Source organism: Nerophis ophidion, linkage group LG01 (genome assembly GCF_033978795.1).
Source record: "Nerophis ophidion isolate RoL-2023_Sa linkage group LG01, RoL_Noph_v1.0, whole genome shotgun sequence".
In the NCBI taxonomy this organism is placed as follows: domain Eukaryota; kingdom Metazoa; phylum Chordata; class Actinopteri; order Syngnathiformes; family Syngnathidae; genus Nerophis; species Nerophis ophidion.
The window spans coordinates 35,354,102-35,374,143 of NC_084611.1; the positions used below are offsets into that span (position 1 = coordinate 35,354,102).

Sequence of the window (20,042 nt, forward strand, 5' to 3'; positions counted from 1 at the left end):
TTTACATCAGTCAATCTAGGAATTTAGATATCTGGTCAGGAGATTGTCCTTTCGTTTTTGGTGACTTTATATACTCTGGACCTAGACGTTGAGTCCGCGACATACATGGCGGACAATAACTAATAGTCTGCTTTGCAAGTCCAAATGCATTCGATGTTTCCCTTCGTCTTCCTTTGACGTTGTCACGATCTGTGGTCTGGATCATGTTTCTGTCATGACGTGGGGGTTTACACAGCTTAATGCGAGGATTGTTCTCCCAGGACGCAAACAAACTTTTCCGGACCAGGCGTGAAGGTCGGAACACATTTATTTTCTCAAGAAAAGCGTGCTGTTCACACGAGAAGCTAACAAACTAAAACAACTTAATGCAAGAAACATAGAAACTTAACACTTTACATGGCCTCTGGCATGGAACAACCAGGACTTACTGTGGCATGAAAACGAGCAGCATGAACTATGGCATGAAACGATCAATAAGCATGAAAGGAGCAGCGAGAACAATGGTATCGTATGAAAACTAGCAATGTCGCCAAGACAACTAACTGGCAAAACAGGCTTAAATAATAGTCTCTGATTAGAGCAGGTGCGTGATCCGAACACTGGGGGCAGGTGAAACTAATGGGTCGTCATGGTAACTAAACAAGGGAGCGTAAACAGGAACTTAAAGATTCCAAAACTAACAGAAAATAACAAACAACATGATCCAGACCACAGATCATGACAGACGGCCTTAGTAATACAAAGCACATGCTAACTTTTTTATCTAGCCCACGGGAGCCCGCATTCTCGTTGTCTCTCCTTGGACAAATGGACCAAGTTTTTCGGTAAGTAGAATTACAGCTAACCCGGACATTCGAAAGTTCTCTTGCCGTCTGAGATGTGTAGTATCGCAAATAGCTGCAATCGCGCGTTTTCTTCTCTTAAGGTATTCATGAGTGATTTCCACAAGGGTCTGTACATGTAGAAGGAGAAACACGGGTATGTCTGGATGACTCGCCTTCATCTTTCCAGTGATTAGCCTCCGGTTGTTGTGACACTGGCTGTGTCTTTCTGGCGTCACTTCCTCTCCGAACTCCGTTTGTAAACGATCAATGAGTCCATACAAAGCTAAGAGCCGGAGATTCAAGAAATAGACGTCGCACTGGGGACGGCGTGGCGCAGTTGGGAGAGTGGCCGTACCAGCAACCTGAGGGTTCCTGGTTCAATCCCCACCTTCTACCAACCTCGTCACGTCTGTTGTGTCCTTGAGCAAGACACTTCACTTCCTGATGGTTCGTGGTTAGGGCCTTGCATGGCAGCTCCCGCCATCAGTGTGTGAATGTGTGTGTGTATGGGTGAGTGTGGAAATAGTGTCAAAGCGCTTTGAGTACCTTGAAGGTAGAAGAGCGCTATACAAGTATAACCCGTTTACCATTTACTTATCCGTGTAAAAAGTTATCCGAGGAGGGTTACCTTAAACGAGGGTTTAGTGTGGCTGAAACGGGGCTTAGGCTAAATAATTATTTGTTTTAAGGCAGGGCTCTCAGACACCAATTGCGGCCCGCGAGACGTTATTTTGCGGCCCCCACCTGAATATGAAAGTTTAATGTTAGTACGGCCCGCAAGTTTTATATGAATGGCGGTTGACAGCGTTGTGTTATTTGGGTCCAAATTGGCTCTTTCAACGTTCTGGGTTGCCTACACCTGCGTTAGTGGAAAATCGGAAAATGAGTGAAAGCAACAGAAATGTTGCCATGGAGACAGGGTTTTTTTTACGTGCCTGGCTGCAGTCACACTGCGACACCTGTCAGTCAGTAATAACAGTCCCCGAGAACCTGGACCAATTCAAACCGTCATTTTTTTTTTTTTATTGTTTAATTTGCATTGCCTCACACGATGAACACCATATATATTTCTATATGCTGCTGTCACCTTTTTGCACTCGCTATCCCGAAAGTTTCCCGGCTATTATTCACCGACCGCCGTGTTACTGTAGGGAGGAAAAGCGGAACGACACACATTGCGGAAATAACATTATTCTCCATGCGTCGGCTGAATACAAATATATTCAACAACCCCAAACGTGTCTTTTTCAAAGCCGGCAGTGAAGAGAAAGGTTTGTGATGAGCAAAGACAATTCCAGCAAAAGTGGGAGATGCAATATTTCTTTGTTGACAAAGGGGCACCCCGACGTGTCTTATTTGCACAGAGAAAGTTGCGGTGCTCAAGGGATACCATTTGAAACGTCATTATACAACTAGACATGCAACATTTTTTTAAAGAAATCTTTTCTTGCGACCCAGCCTCACCCAGACTCTGTATCCAGCGGCCCCCAGGTGAAGTGAGTTAGAGACCCCTGGTTTAAGGGGTTCGTGTAGACATAGCCTCAGTGCATCGACAAAGCCAGGATTAAACTTTAAGTCACAGTCTTTCTGGGATGGAATAAAAAACACAACATGTAAACTCTTCGAGGTATCAAGTATCTCATTTGTCATGTCCACGTATCAATCCAATGCTAACTCAACAAACCGTAAGAAACAGATGTAATAAATGTTCTCGTGTTTGTCAGAGACATTTTGGGGCAACGAGGGTGCCAAACGACGGTGTGTTCGAAGCAGAAGACATAAAACGACAGGTTTTAAGTTTCACGTGGGTCGAGGAGGAGTAGCCACATGAGCCAGGGGTCACCAACCTTTTTGAAACCAAGAGCTACTTTTTGGGTACTGATTAATGCGAAGGGCTACCAGTTTGATACACACTTAAATAAATTGCCAGAAATAGCCAATTTGCTAAATTTTCCTTTAATAAATAAATCTACTGTATGTATACACACACACACATATATATATATATATATTCATATATTTATTTGTATATATATACATATATATATATATATATATATTTATTTGTATGTATATACATATATATATATATATATATTATATTCATATATTTATTTGTATATATATACATATATATATATATATATATATTATATATATGAATATATATTATATATATATATATATATATGTATATATATATATATATATATATATATATAAATATATATATATATATATATATATATACATATTTAGAAAAAAGGGTATTTCTGTCTGTCATTCCGTCGTACATTTTTTTTCCTTTTACGGAAGGTTTTTTGTAGAGAATAAATGATGAAAAAAACACTTAATTGAATGGTTTAAAAAATGAGAAAACAGGAAAAAAAAAGAAAATTTAATTTTGAAACATAGTTTATCTTCAATTTCGACTCTTTAAAATTCAAATTTCAACCAAAAAAAGAAGAGAAAAACTAGCTAATTTTAATCTTTTTGAAAAAATTAATAAAATAATTTATGGAACATCATAAGTATTTTTTCCTGATTAAGATTAACTTTAGAATTTTGATGACATGTTTTAAATAGGTTAAAATCCAATCTGCATTTTGTTAGAATATATAACAATTTGGACCAAGCTATATTTCTAACAAAAATAAATCATTATTTCTTCTAGATTTTCCAAGACAATAATTTTAAAAGAAATTAAAAAGACTTTGAAATAAGATTTAAATTTGATTCTAAAGATTTTCTAGATTTTCCAGAATACTTTTTTTGATAAGTTTTTTAATAAGCTTGAAGAAATATTTCACAAATATTCTTTGTCGAAAAAACAGAAGCTAAAATGAAGAATTAAATTAAAATGTATTTATTATTCTTTACAGTAAAAAAAATAATTTTACTTGAACATTGATTTAAATCGTCAGGAAAAAAGAGGAAGGGATTTAAAAGGTTAAAAGGTATATGTGTGTAAAAATCCTAAAATAATTTTTAAGGTTGTATTTTTTCTCTGAAATTGTCTTTCTGAAAGTTATAAGAAGCAAAGTAAAACAAATAATGAATTTATTTAAACAAGTGAAGACTGAGTCTTTAAAATATTTTCTTGGATTTTCAAATTCTATTTGAGTTTTCTCTCTCTTAGAAATTAAAAATATCGAGCAAAGCGAGACCAGCTTGCTAGTAAATAAATAACATTTAAAAAATAAAGGCAGCTCACTGGTAAGTGCTGCTATTTGAGCTATTTTTAGTACAGGCCAGCGGGCTTCTCATCTGGTCCTTACGGGCTACCTACCTGGTGCCCGCAGGCACCACGTTGGTGACCCCTGCTACACTGTATATATAAACCGTTTGCTTGCCTAACAGAATTGCTATTGTGACATCCAGTGGACACTTTTATAACTGCAGTTTCTTTCGTAGAAAAAAAAAAAGCAGCTATTTTTATACTTGGCAAACTCATCACGCCGGCCGTACGTTTGACACCCCTGATATAGAAAATCTTTGATTTATGCTATTGCAGTTGATTATTGAAAAGAGAAGAGTAAACATACAAATTCTGTTTTAACGACTCCATGACTTCATTTAGGACTTCATAAGCATATTGTCAAAAACGCACATTCATTGTCGTTACTTCTAGTTAAAGGGGATCTGCACTTTTTGTGAATTTTATCTATCATTCACAATCTTTGTGTAAGACGAGAACGCATATATCTGTTTTCTGTTTTATGCATTCTAACTCGTAAATAAAGGCTAGCAAAAGTCAGCTAACACTCAGGCTTACAGGAGACGCCAGATTTTGCCTATAAAGCGCTCTAAAAAAATCTCAGTTTTATATACACGCTTTAAGTGTATATGTAATGTAGTAACATTCATTATATGTAATATTTACATGTTTGCATCATACTGTAAGTATATGTGTAATGTCGAAACATTCATAATAACATGTCATATTTACGTATTTTGCCCCTTTTTACTACTACTGCCTAGTTCCTCATGTTATATTCTTATTTTACTGTTATATTTTTATTCCCATTGTTGCTTTTTATTTTCATTCTTATTGCAATATTTTTCTGTTTTGTTTCCATTTATCAATCAATCAATCAATCAATCAATCAATCAATCAATGTTTACTTATATAGCCCTAAATCACTAGTGTCTCAAAGGGCTGCACAAACCACTACGACATCCTCGGTAGGCCCACATAAGGGCAAGGAAAACTCACACCCAGTGGGACGTCGGTGGCAATGATGACTATGAGAACCTTGGAGAGGAGGAAAGCAATGGATGTCGAGCGGGTCTTACATGATCTTGTGAAAGTTCAATCCATAATGGATCCAACACAGTCGCAAGAGTCCAGTCCAAAGCGGATCCAACATAGCAGCGAGAGTCCCGTTCACAGCGGAGCCAGCAGGAAAACATCCCAAGCGGAGGCGGATCAGCAGCGCACAGATGTCCCCAGCCGATACACAGGCGAGCAGTACATGGCCACCGGATCGGACCGGACCCCCGGGAGAGTGGGACATAGGAGAAAAAGAAAAGAAACGGCAGATCAACTGGTCTAAAAAGGGAGTCTATTTAAAGGCTAGAGTATACAAATGAGTTTTAAGGTGAGACTTAAATGCTTCTACTGAGGTGGCATCTCGAACTTTTACCGGGAGGGCATTCCAGAGTACTGGAGCCCGAAATGAAAACGCTCTATAGCCCGCAGACTTTTTTTGGGCTTTGAATCACTAATAAGCCGGAGTCCTTTGAACGCAGATTTCTTGCCGGGACATATGGTACAATACAATCGGCAAGATAGGATGGAGCTAGACCGTGTAGTATTTTATACGTAAGTAGTAAAACCTTAAAGTCACATCTTAAGTGCACAGGAAGCCAGTGCAGGTGAGCCAGTACAGGAGTAATGTGAGCAAACTTTCTTGTTCTTGTCAAAAGTCTAGCAGCCGCATTTTGTACCAACTGTAATCTTTTAATGCTAGACATGGGGAGACCCGAAAATAGTACGTTACAGTAATCGAGACGAGACGTAACAAACGCATGGATAATGATCTCAGCGTCTTTAGTGGACAGAATGGAGCGAATTTTAGCGATATTACGGAGATGAAAGAAGGCCGTTTTAGTAACGCTTTTAATGTGTGACTCAAAGGAGAGAGTTGGGTCAAAGATAATACCCAGATTCTTTACCGTGTCGCCTTGTTTAATTGTTTGGTTGTCAAATGTTAGAGTTGTATCATTAAATACAGGTCGGTGTCTAGCAGGACCGATAATCAGCATTTCTGTTTTTTTGGCGTTGAGTTGCAAAAAGTTAACGGACATCCATTGTTTAATTTCACTAAGACACGCCTCCAGCTGACTACAATCCGGCGTGTTGGTCAGCTTTAGGGGCATGTAGAGTTGGGTGTCATCAGCATAACAGTGAAAGCTAACACCGTATTTGCGTATGATGTCACCTAGCGGCAGCATGTAGATGCTGAAGAGTGCAGGGCCAAGGACCGAACCCTGGGGAACCCCCATTATTTATTTTTTACTTTTTAAATTGATCTCAACTCTGTAAACTGCTGTTGGAATTTTAATTTTCCTCTCCATCCATCCATCCATTCATCCATCCATCCATCCATCCATCCATCCATCTATCTATCTATCTATCTATCTATCTATCTATCTATCTATCTATCTATCTATCTATCTATCTATCTATCTATCTATCTATCTATCTATCCATCCATCCATCCATCCATCCATCCATCCATCCATCCATCCATCCATCCATCCATCCATCCATCCATCCATCCATCCATCCATCCATCCATCCATCCATCCATCCATCCATCCATCCATCCATCTATCTATCTATCTATCTATCTATCTATCTATCTATCTATCTATCTATCTATCTATCTATCTATCTATCTATCTATCTATCTATCTATCTATTTTTAAGCGTACAAGACACATTATTCATACATTATTTAAAAAAACCTGTTTTTTTTGTTGATATATGCATACTAGTTCTGGCTACAGAGGAGCCAGATGAGGTGGTTCGGGCATTTGGGCAGGATGCCACCCGAACGCCTCCCTAGGGAGGTGTTTCGAGCACGTCCGACCAGTAGGAGGCCACGGGGAAGACCCAGGACACGTTGGGCAGACTATCTCTCCCGGCTGGCCTGGGAACGCCTCGGGATCCCCCGGGAGGACCTGGACGAAGTGGCTGGGGAGAGGGAAGTCTGGGCTTCCCTGCTTAGGCTGCTGCCCCCGCGACCCGACCTCGGATAACGGGAAGCAGATGGATGGATGGATGGATATTTGGCTGTTCTAGACTTTATTTCCATCCATCCATCCATTTTCTACCGCTTATTCCCTGTGGCGCTGATGCATCTCAGCTACAATCGGGCGGAAGGCGGGACAAGTCTCCACCTCATCGCAGGGGCAACCCAGATAGACGGACAACAATCACACTCACATTCACACACTAGGGCCAATTTAGTGTTGCCAATCAACCTATCCCCAGGTGCATGTATTTGGAGGTGGGAGGAAGGGGTTTGTGCGTTTGCCTCACAATACAAATGTCCTGGGTTCGATCCTGCGCTCGTGATCTTTCTGTACGGAGTTTGCATGTTCCACCCATGGCTGCGTGGGTTCCCTCCGGGTACTCCGGCTTCCTCCCACCTCCAAAGACATGCACCTGGGGATAGGTTGATTGGCAACACTAAATGGTCCCTAGTGTGCGAATGTGAGTGTGAATGTTGTCTGTCTATCTGTGTTGGCCCTGTGATGAGATGGCGACTTGTCCAGGGTGTACGCCGCCTTCCATCCGAATGCAGCTGGGATAGACTCCAGCACCCCCCGCGACCCCAAATGGGATAAGTGGTAGGAAATGGATGGATGGAAGTAAAATGCTGTTCATGGCTGGTATTAGGTTGTGTCAGTGTCCTGCAAAGTGTCCACAAAGCGAGACATATGTGCGTGGTCCGTGTAGGCCCGAGGGCACGGTTGTGTCCGTCTCTGCTTGGGTGGCGTCCCCACGTCACTGTAGTGGACAGACTGACATTGAGACAGACAATGGACAAACAGACCAAAGGCCAACAGTCCAGCTGGACCTTTCAAGTTGTTGGTGTATCCCCCCCTCAGCTTGGGGGCATTATTTGCCACCCTGACCCCGACACTGCCAGCCTCCTCGTATGTCACTCAGTCAAGGGGGGGGATCCTAGTCCTCCCCTCCTGCTGCTAAGAGGGCTAATGCCAAAAATAACCTCTGCTAATGGAGGGGAGGTGTGGCGGAGAGGATCAATAGGAATTATCAATGGCAGGCAAACGAACAGTATCCTGATGCTCCAAACAATAACTGAGCATGTCACGCCTTCTTGGAACACACGCTATCATTAGGCTGGAATTCAGAATACAATGTTATCAAACTTTTCTGAGATTATTTCTACTCTCTAGGACAGGGGTGTCAAACGTCTGGCCTGAGTACCAGATCAGGCCCGCAAACAGTTTTTATTCGGCCCGAGGAGGAGTTTGCGAAGTATAAAAATTGACCTGAAATGTATGTGGCCCTCCCCAAGGTTTCTCATAGTCATTGTCACCGAATTCCCACTGGGGTGAGTTTTTCCTTGCCCCTTATGTGGGCTCTGTACCGCGAATGTCGTTGTGGCTTGTGCAGCCCTTTGAGACACTTGTGATTTAGGGCTGTATAAATAAATATTGATTAATTCATTGATTGATTGATGGATCAAAGAAACTGCTGTTCTTAATGTGTCCACTGGATGTCACAATAGCAATTTTTTGTATCTTTTGTAGATGAGGCTACATGAGTACAAAATAAACCACATGATGTCGGTACCTACTCAGTGGCCCAGTGGTTAGAGTGTCCGTCCTGAGATCGGTAGGTCGTAAGTTCAAACTCCGGTCGAGTCATACCAAAAACGATAAAAATGGAACCCATTACCTCCGTGCTTGGCACTCAGCATCAAGGGTGGGAATTGGGGGTTAAATCACCAAAAATTACAGATGTCCGATAATGGCTTTTTTTCCCCCGATATTGTCCAACTCATAATTACCAATTCCGATATCAACCGATACTGATATATACAGTCGTGGAATTAACACATTATTATGCTTAATTTTGTTGTGATGCCCCGCTGGATGCATTAAACAATGTAACAAGGTTTTCCAAAATAAATCAACTCAAGTTATGGGAAAAAAATGCCAACATGGCACTGCCATATTTATTATTGAAGTCACAAAGTGCATAATTTTTTTTAACATGCCTCAAAACAGCAGCTTGGAATTTGGGACATGCTCTCCCTGAGAGAGCATGAGGGGATTGAGGTGGGCGGGGGATAGAGTCGGGTGTATATTGTAGCATCCCGGAAGAGTTAGTGCGGCAACGGGTTCTGGGTATTTGTTCTGTTGTGTTTATGTTGTGTTACGGTGCGGATGTTCTCCCGAAATGTGTTTGTCATTCTTGTTTGGTGTGGGTTAACAGTGTGGCGCATATTTGTAACAGTGTTAAAGTTGTTTATACGTACACCCTCAGTGTGACCTGTACGGCTGTTGACCAATTATGCCTTGCATTTATTTGTGTGAATTCGGGAGAATTGTTGCCCTGGGAGGGGCACTGAAATTCGGGAGTCTCTAGGGAAAATCGGGAGGGTTGGCAAGTATGACTGGGAGATGCAACTGCTCTGTACTTCTCCCTACGCCGTGTACCACTCTCTACAGCGGTGTTTTAAAAAGTCACACATTTTACTTTTTGATACCGATAATTTCCGATATTACATTTTAAAGCATTTATTGGCCGATAAAGTCGTCAGTCCGATATTATCGGACATCTCTACCAAAAATTATCCCCGGGCGCGGCCACCGCTGCTGCTCACTGCCCCCCTCACCTCTCAAGGGGTGGAACAAGGGGATGGGTCAAATCCAGAGGATAATTTCACCACACCTAGTGTGTGTGTGGCAATCATTGGTACTTTAACTTTAATTTTAACTTACATCAGTCGAGGAAAATGAGCAAATTACATAAATAACATACTGTAATTTGATTTTGATATACGTTTTCTATCTTGATGGATTAAAAATGAACACCAAATGAGTTGAAAGATAGAATACTATTAACCGCAACATGTAAGTGTAAAAAAAACAAAAAAACAACAACATTATGATTTGTACAAATTTTTAATCTGAAGTTGTCTTTATTTTTAAGTTATCGTGCCGTGATTTTTACCATTCCGGCCCACTTGGGAGTAGATTTTTCTCCACGTGGCCCATGATTTAAAAAAAGAGTTTGACACCCCTGCTTAAGGATCACATTTTATAGTCAGTGCCAGGATGAAAATGTTTTCATGTCGGTCGTAGTCCACCGATATGCTGCATATGTGCAGCCAAAGACAAAGCACACACACTGCAGTGTAGGCGCAGATGTAAGCAGTAAATAACACAGCAAAGCCACTAAAGAGACCAGATGGCTCCGGTGTCTGCGGGCCTGAGAGGAGATTTTGTGTATTTGTTCGTTTATTTCTTCCTTTGCATGCAAACAAACGCTCGGGTTGGATAAAAGTAAACAGAGGGATATGTAGATGGCGTGATAACACAAATTATGGCAGAACAGGAGTTATGTCGTTGATAAAAGAAAGAAAACAGCAGGAGGTACAATGATGAAGGGGAATTTTATTAATGTCTTACGAAGCGAAATATGTTTAATTAAATTGTTCAGGTTTCATAGTGATTACTTTTAGTAAAAGCAGATGCGTTATTGCAAACTTGTTTTTCTTTTCAGTTCAAACATTTGATGCGCATTAAATCTTATTTATTTATTTTTTACTTTTCTCCAGAACAACCTACATTTTGGTTCAGGACCCACCAGGTGAAAATCACTGCAGTACACTTGTATTGCGATGCATAATTATTAATCATTGAAAAAAAAATTATATGTTTTTAATACAGGAACTATGTATATATTTCAAAATATATTATTTAAATTAAAGTTAAAGAACCAATGATTGTCACACACACACACTAGGTGTGGCGACATTATTCTCTGCATTTGACCCATCACCCTTGATAACCCCCTGGGAGGTGAGGGGAGTAGTGGGCAGCAGCGGTGGCCGCGCCCGGGAATCATTTTAGGTGATACATCCCCCAATTCCAACCCTTGATGCTGAGTGCCAAGCAGGGAGGTAATGGGTCCCATTTTTATAGTCTTTAGTATGACTCGGCCGGGGTTTGAACTTACAACCTACCGATCTCAGGGTGGACACTCTAACCACTAGGCCACTGAGTATGTTGAACGAACACAAATAAATAAAAATGTTGAAAAAATGTTAATGTTAAATAGTAGATAAAAAATAACAAGAATATTTACATCATCCATCCATTCATTTTTTACCGCTTGTCCCTCTCGGGAGGAAGACCAGAGCCTATCCCAGCTGCACTCAGGCGGAAGGCGAGGTACAACCTGGACAAGTCGCCATATAATCACAGGGCCGAATCAGATAGACAACGCTCACACACTAGGGCCAATTTAGTGTTGCCAACCAACCTATCAGATGCATGTCTTTGGAGGTGGGTGGAAGCTGGAGTACCCGGAGGGAACCCACGCAGTCACAGGGACACCATGCAAACTTCACATAGAAAGACCACAAACCCTGGCATCAAACCCGGGACCTTCTAATTGAGAGGCACACACTAACAGCTACAAAACAATGAAGGCACACAGCTTCTGTCAAGAGTATACTAGAGTATTAAGTAAACAATAACATAGTCCTTCTTTAGTGCAAGACTGTTTGGCATACTGTATAACAGGAAATTATAATCTGCCCTGCTCTAATGTATTTGTATGAGTAATACAAATGTGCTGCAAGCTAGTGGTGAGTGCTTGAAGTGGCCTAGCAGTCAGCCAGAGCTTCTGAAATGCTGTGTTGAGACAGGGCACCTCTGTTCACTGCGAGATCCAAAGCGTGCGCCATGCAGGGCAGACTAGCCACACCAAACTCCATTGTAGCTTTTGACATACTGCGTGCGTTCCCCCTGACCACAACGTGGGCTTTCGCCTTGGGGTGTTTTTTGTTGTATTTTCCTTTTTTCTTGGCGAAGTCTTTAAGCGACAACTGTTTGGTACTACTTTTTTCATCCATCTTCCGCTTGTATTCATCGTGTTTCTCCATATGATTCTTGAAGAGGTGGGAGATTAAATTGCTCATTTTAAAGGAAGACATATTGTTTCCTCCTCGAATAACAAACTTTTATAAGCAACAAAATGCCAGTTTTTTATCCGTCAGAGACACTTTAAAATAATCCCAAACCATGTCCTTAGTCAGTCACCGAGCGAGCTCGCTTGTTAGCCATGGCTACAGCACTGGCAACAACACTGGCAACAACACCCTTGTTGTTGTTATGTTCTGCTCGCGGCGGTTTGATGAGGTCATCAAGCGTTGCCAGTAAACTTCTCATGCTGCAGTCGTGCTGCAACTCCTGTGTTGTGTGTGGGAGAGTGAGAGAGGGGAAGGGCTGCTGACTGGGAGACGCAACTGCTTCTTTACCACTCCGTACAGCGGCGTTTTAAAAAGTCATTATTTTTCTTTTTGAAACCCATACCGATATTTTCCGTTATTACATTTTAAAAGCATTTATCGGTAGGTATGGTGTTCTTGGGATGCAACTCAGTATTCTTCTTCCTCCAAACACAGCGAGTTGAGTTTTACTAAAAAGTTCTATTTTGGTTTCATCTGACCACATGACATTCTCCCAATCCCATGCTGTATCATCCATGTTTCCATTTTGGTATAAACTCAACTCGTCGTGTTTGGAGGAAGAAGAATACTGAGTTGCATCCCAAGAACGCCATTCCTACTGTGAAGCATGGGGGTGGACACATCATGCTTTGGGGCTGTTTTTCTGCTAAGGGGACAGGACGATTGATCCGTGTTAAGGAAAGAATGAATGGGGCCATGTATCGTGAGATTTTTAGCCAAAACCTCCATCCATCACTGAGAGCTTTGAATAGTTGACCAAATACTTATTTTCCACCATAATTTACAAATACATTCTTTAAAATTCCTACAATGTGAATTCTTGGATTTTTTTTTACATTCTGTCTCTCACAGTTGAAGTGTACCAATGATGAAAATTACAGACCTCTCTCATCATTTTAAGTGGGAGAACTTGCACAATCAGTGGCTGACTAAATACTTTTTTGCCCCAAAGTATAATATATATTTATATACAAATATTTTCTGAAATATCAGAAATATTAACATTTTTTTAAAAACATTACATATATTTGTTATATGTTCTATTGTACAATACAATATATAATAAATAAATAAAAAATACACAGAAAATTTAACCCAAAAACTAAACAGAAAATCAATACGTGTGTCAATGCATTTACATTGCATACTGCTCTTCAGGCTTCTATTGTGTGGTTGCTGCAACAAACAGGGTTGCCAGATGTTTGCAAGAGGCTGCAGGTGGGTTGTAACTGAGCCAAAATGGAGGCGAGGCTGCCACGCTAATTAGCCTTTCCTTCCTTGCCTCTGATCGCGTGCCACGCAGGGATTATCATCACTAAATGTCACGGCTGGTTTCCACAGTAAATCTGAGCATGGAAATGTTGTGTATAAGCAACAACTGGCCATAATTGTCGCGTCACATCCTTTATTTTGGCGTTGTGTTGTGATGACAACACAGTGGAATGGCCGTCAACAATCCAACATGGCAACAGCCTCCATGTTGCCACTGAAGTCATTGTTTTTTTGTTTTTTTTTTAGCCTCTCCAGGCTGTGATCAAATGGGTTGCTGTGGTGATAAGTGGATTGCGCCAGTGACAGGCTGACGGACACAAGAAAGTGGGAGAAAAGAAAAAGGGTGTGATAAGGAATCGGTCCGGTTTAAATCTACAGTCACTGTCATCGTCTCCTCAGGCTGCCTGTTTTAGGGCCTGATAGGCTCCTATTTATTTGGTCCATAACAACAATAAGTCACAATGCATTGACACAAGCTGCTTAGCTCATACCTAATCTTCAGAACACATTGAGAGGGTAATAAATAGCACATTTTAAATGTGTTTCTTCATAGGGTATACATTAAAATACTGTGAAATCCCCTATTTTTGTTAACATATTTTTGGAATAAGAATTGCAGTACTAGTACAAAAATATATTCGGGTATTTTTGTGCTAGTTAAATAAGAAATAACTAACAGGTTCTGTTTTCTGTGTATGGCATACTTGCCATACACTGAAATTCTCCCGGGGCAACCATTCTCCCGAATTTCTCCCGATTTACGCCCGGACAACAACAATTGGCGGCGTTGTTTCTCACCAGAAAAGGAAACTTTTATATATGTCTCCGTTATCCGTCGGTTTATCTATAACCCATAAAGTAGGCCCACAGGGAGCTATTTCTCAGCGTGTGTTTATTCCAGCCGGCACGTTAATACACTGACACACAACATCCGGATTCCCATCATGCATTGCTTCAAAACTACGGCACGTAGTAATGTCCAAAAAACATAATAGACGAAGCAGAAGAACGAAGAAGAGACATGGCGATGGCGAGTAAAAAGAAAAAGTACAAGAAGAAGTCCAAAATGTTTGGATAAAAATAATTTCGTTTTCATCCAGGACAGCTCGAAGGGAAAGGGTATGCTGCCCTGCAAATTTTGTAGATTGAGACTTTTACATTAAACACGGTGGCCGAATGGATATACTCATTCATGAACAGATATATATATATATATATATATATATATATATATATATATATATATATATATGTAATATATGTATATATATATATATATATATATGTATATATGTATATATATATGTATATATGTATATATATGTATATATATGTGTATATATATATATATATATATATATATATATGTATATATATATATATGTATATATGTATATATATATGTATACATATATGTATATGTTTATATATATATGTATATGTATATATATGTATATGTATATATATATATATATATATATATATATGTATATATATATATATATATATATATATATATATATATATATATATATATATATATATATATATATATATATATATATATATATATATATATATATATTTATATATATATAGCGGGGGTGTATATTTTCAAGTATTATATATATTATATATATGTACATATAGATAGCCTCTTATATATTAATATATATATAATATATATACATATATATATAAGAGTATATATATGTATATATATATATATATATATATATATATATATATACATATATATATATATACATATATATATATATGTATATATATATATATATATATATATATATATATATATATATATATATATATATATATATATATATATATATATATATATATATATATATAAGAGGCTATACTTGAAGATATACACACCCCCCGCTGCCCCATCCACCCACCCCACCTCAACCGCGCACCCCCAACCCCGCCCACATCTCCCGAATTCGGAGGTCTCAAGGTTGCCAAGTATGATGTATGGTCACATCCAAAAAATAATTACAGATCTGCTAAGTCCTCATCAGGAACTTTAGTTTGATATGTGACTCGATGTGCTTGGTTGCACATTTTTGATGAATGAACTTTGACCCTAAATCGTATCCCCTGAGGTCAAAATCGATTTTTTCAGCCGCTGTCTAGTAAGTACTGTATATATACTCTGTGAGTATACTGCAAAGTAGAGAAAAATGGCTACGCTATTAACATTGACTTTTTGATTCCTGCTTTTCAATGCTGTTAAATGCTGCAAACCTTAAAAAACACGTATGACGCCTTTCATATGTGGGCAGAGTTGTGACGTTCTCAACCGGGGCTTTAATTTTATATAGGACCTGGTGTGGTTTGTTGCGAAATGATTGTTTACCCTATTGCTGAAAATCAAAATATGCAGCTTTCATGCTAATATATATATATATATATATATATATATATATATATATATATATATATATATATACATGTATATGTGTATATATATATATATATATATATATATATATATATATAGTGTATATACTCTATATATATATATATAGTGTATATACTCTATATATATATATATATGTATATATATATGTATGTATATATATGTATGTATATATATGTATATATATATGTATGTATATATGTGTGTATATATATATATATATATATATATATATATATATATATATATATATATATATATATATGTATGGGCCGTGCGCAACCCGAGGGTCCCTGGTTCAATCCTCACCTAGTACCAACCTCGTGACGTCCGTTGTGTCCTGAGCAATACACTTCACCCTTGCTCCGGATGGGTGCTGGTGAGCGCCTTGCATGGCAGCTCCCTCCATCAGTGTGTGAATGGGTAAATGTGGAAGTAGTGTCAAAGAACCCATTTATACATAAATGTATATATATATGTATATATATATATATATATATATATATATATATATATATATATATATATATACATACAGTGGATATGTATATATATATTTCTATATGTATGTATGTATGTATGAATATGTGTATATATTTATATATATACACTGTATATATTTATATACATATATTTATATTCACACACACACACACACACACACACACACACACACACACACACACACACACACACACACACACACACACACACACACACACACACACACACACACACACACACATTTATATATATATATATGTGTATGGATATTTGTATGTATATATAAATGTATATATAAAATATATATACTGTGTATATATTTGGAAACACTTTTGAATTGGAATTGTTTCTTAAACTGGATAATTTGAGGACCTCATACCCATTTTAACAGCTACCCCCTGCTAGGTTAGCCTATTTACTGAAGAAATACAACATGATCAAACTCACAGTTCCCACATCTGTGGTTGATAGTTAACTCCAGGCTTTCAAGCACACGAGGGAGACGATTGATTGTTCACAGGGTTTGGCATTCATAAACAGGGACATATCCGCCATTGAACTTTTCGAATCGTTAAAAAGTAAATTTTGCAAAACAGCGGGTTCTAAGGGTCAAATATTACCTGGTGAGTCCAATTGGTCAGCCGTGTAAGCGGGCGCACTCACTGAAAGAAGCGTCTCGCTGTGTCCAAACAGCTTCTTAGTGGACATGCATCAGTAACGAGCGGAACCACTTCTCTGTTTGTCTTTGTGTGTGTGGACTGTGTGTGCACTCCTAAAAAACGGAGAGGGGGCACCGTTTGAATCCAAGCTTTCTTTCATTGTGTGTTGTCCCTTTCCGCCAACATTGACCGCCGTCATCCTCTTCTTCGTCTTCTTGGTGGCGTGCAGAGCTTCCCATGGCGAGGCTGACCCCGTCCAGAGTGACCAAAATGGAGGGCTCCAACGTGCAGCTGTCCTGCGTGACCTCGGGAGTGCCCTCACCGGACCAGATCTGGAACATGGCGCTGGTTACCAACTACGAGGTCACAGCTCACACACACAGATAAAATACACTATATTGCCAAAAGTATTTGGTCACCTGCCTTTACTCTCATATGAACTTGAAGTGCCCTCTCGTGGAATTCTCCAAAATGTTTTAGTATCCTGGAACATTCAAAGTTTCTTTCACTGGAACTAAAGGGGCCAAGCCCAACTCCTAAAAGAACAACCTCACACCATAATTCCTCCTCCACCAAATTTCACACTCTGCACAATGCAGTCAGAAATGTAGCGTTCTCCTGGCGACTTCCAAACCCAGACTGGTCCATCAGATTGCCATATGGAAAAGCGTGATTCATCACTCCAGAGAGGGCATCTCCACTGCTCTAGAGTCCAGTGGCGACGTGATTCACACCACTGCATCCCACGATTTGCATTGGACTAGGGGATGTATGGCTTAGATGCAGCTGCTCGGCCATGGAAACCCATTCCATGAAGCTTTCTGCGTACTGTACGTTGATTAATTGGAAAGTTACGTGAAATTTTGAGCTCTGTAGCAACTGACTGTGCGGAAAGTCTTTGCACAATGCGCTTCAGCATCCGCTAAACCTCTATCTGTTGGTTTACGTGGCCTACCACTTGGTGGCTGACTTGCTGTTGTTCCCAAACTCTTCACTTCCATCCATCCATCCATTTTCTACCGCTTATCCCTTTTTGGGTCGCGGGGGGTGCTGGAGCATAGGTCAGCTACAATTGGGCGGAACACCCTGGACAAGTCGAAACTCTTGACTTTTCTTATAATAAAGTTGACCTTGGAATATTTAGGAGTGAGGAAATTTCACGACTGGATTTGTTGCACAGGTGGCATCCTATGTCAGCTCCACACTGGAAATCACTGAAAGCGGCCCATTCTTTCACAAATGTTTGTAGAAACAGTCTCCATGTCTAAGTGCTTGGTTTTATACACCAGGCCAAGTGATCAGGATACCTGATTCTCAGCATTTGAATGGGCGGCCAAATACTTTTGGCAAAATAGTGTTTGTTTTGAAAACAAAGATTTGTCTTTAAATGCTTATTCTTTGGCTTTTTGTAATGCCACCACAGAAGGGAGAGTGATGATAACCATAGAACCAAAAGTAACACTTAGTGTGACGTAAGAAAGAGCCTGGCTGCTCAGCACAAGTCACAGAAACACTTGAGTTAAACGTAAGAATTTCATCCTCTGAAAAGGCCTCTGTTTTACTAAGGTTTTCCAATGTTCGAAAAATGTGTGGAATAAATTGTCACGCGGTGGACGCATTTTGGATGCGCTTTTTGTCAGCCCAAGATGCAAAATGGACCAATCGGAAGAGAATTGCAGGTGAGGGCTTAATTGAATGTACAAAAATAAATAAACACTGGTACAAAAGGCAAAAGAAAGCGGGCGCCTACGCACGGGAAGCTAAAGCTAAACTTAGCAAGGAGTCCAAGAGTCCAAAATTGACGTGCCGAGCGCACGAGAAGCTAAGGTGAAACTTAGCACAAGTATAGACATAGAAGAAATACCAACGTGAGTGTAGCTTATAGCAAACAACAGATCAAGACCGAACTGAGGTCGAAGGCAGGCTTAAATACTAAAGCAATAATCAAAACACAGGTGCGCGTCAAAAACAAGAGCAGGTGGAACAAATGTGAAACCATGGTAACAAGATAAAACAAGGAAGAGCCAAACCAGGGATCGGAAGAGTCTAAAAACAAACAGGAAACACAATAGGACTCAAAAACCAAAACAATATATGATCCGGGCGGTGGATCATAACATAAATATTACATTTCAACATTTCTATCGACGAAGATTTGCTTAAACCTGCGACACAGTCATTTTGATAGTAATGTAATATAAATCCATCCATCTTCTTCTGTTTGTCGGAGGTCGGGTCGCGGGGGTAGCAGCCTAAGCAGGGAAGCCCAGACTTCACTCTCCCCAGCCACTTGGTTCAGCTCCTCCCGGGGGATCCCGAGGCCTTCCCAGGCCAGCCGGGAAACATAGTCCTCCCAACGTGTCCTGGGTCTTCCCCGTGGCCTACTACCGGTCGGACGTGCCCGAAACACCTCCTTAGGGAGGCGTTCAGGTGGCATCCTGACCCGATGCCTGAACCACCTCTCCTCTTGATGTGGAAGAGCAGCGGCTTTACGTTGAGTTCCTCCCGGATGACAGAGCTTCTCATCTCTAAGGGAGAGACCTTCCACCCAGCGGAGGAAACCCATTTGGGCCGCTTGTACCCGTGATCTTGTCCTTTCGGTCATAACCCAAAGTTCATGACCATAGGTGAGGATGGTAACGTAGATCGACCGGTAAATTGAGAGCTTTGCCTTCTGGCTCAGCTCCTTCTTCACCACAACGGACCGATACAGCGTCCGCATTACTGAAGACGCCGCACCGATCCGTCTGTCGATCTCACCAGCCACTCTTCCCTCACTCGTGAACAAGACTCCAAGGTACTTGAACTCCTCCACTTGGAGAAAGATCTCCTCCCCAACCCGGAGATGGCACTCCACCCTTTTCCGGGCGATAACCATGGACTCGGACTTGGTGGTGCCGATACCCATCCCGTTTGCTTCACGCTCGGCTGAGAACCGATCCGGTGAGAGCTGAAGATCTTGGCTAGATGAAGCCACCAGGACCACATCATCTGCAAAAAGCCGAGACCTAATCCTGCAGCCACCAAACCAGATTCCCTCAACGCCTTGACTGCGCCTAGAAATTATAATTAGTATAATTATTATAATGTA

General features: G+C 40.2%; 1 protein-coding gene across 6 annotated transcripts in view; it reads left to right on the forward strand.

Moving 5' to 3' along the window:
- The window catches only part of ntrk2a (neurotrophic tyrosine kinase, receptor, type 2a), a 234,727-nt gene that overhangs the window by 15,635 nt on the left and 199,050 nt on the right, over nt 1-20,042 (forward strand). For all 6 annotated transcript variants that reach the window (XM_061901553.1, XM_061901563.1, XM_061901580.1 and 3 more), the window contains exon 6: nt 17,181-17,314. In XM_061901553.1, coding sequence (XP_061757537.1) covers nt 17,181-17,314 — 134 coding nt within the window. The remainder of the gene's footprint in view (nt 1-17,180; nt 17,315-20,042) is intronic.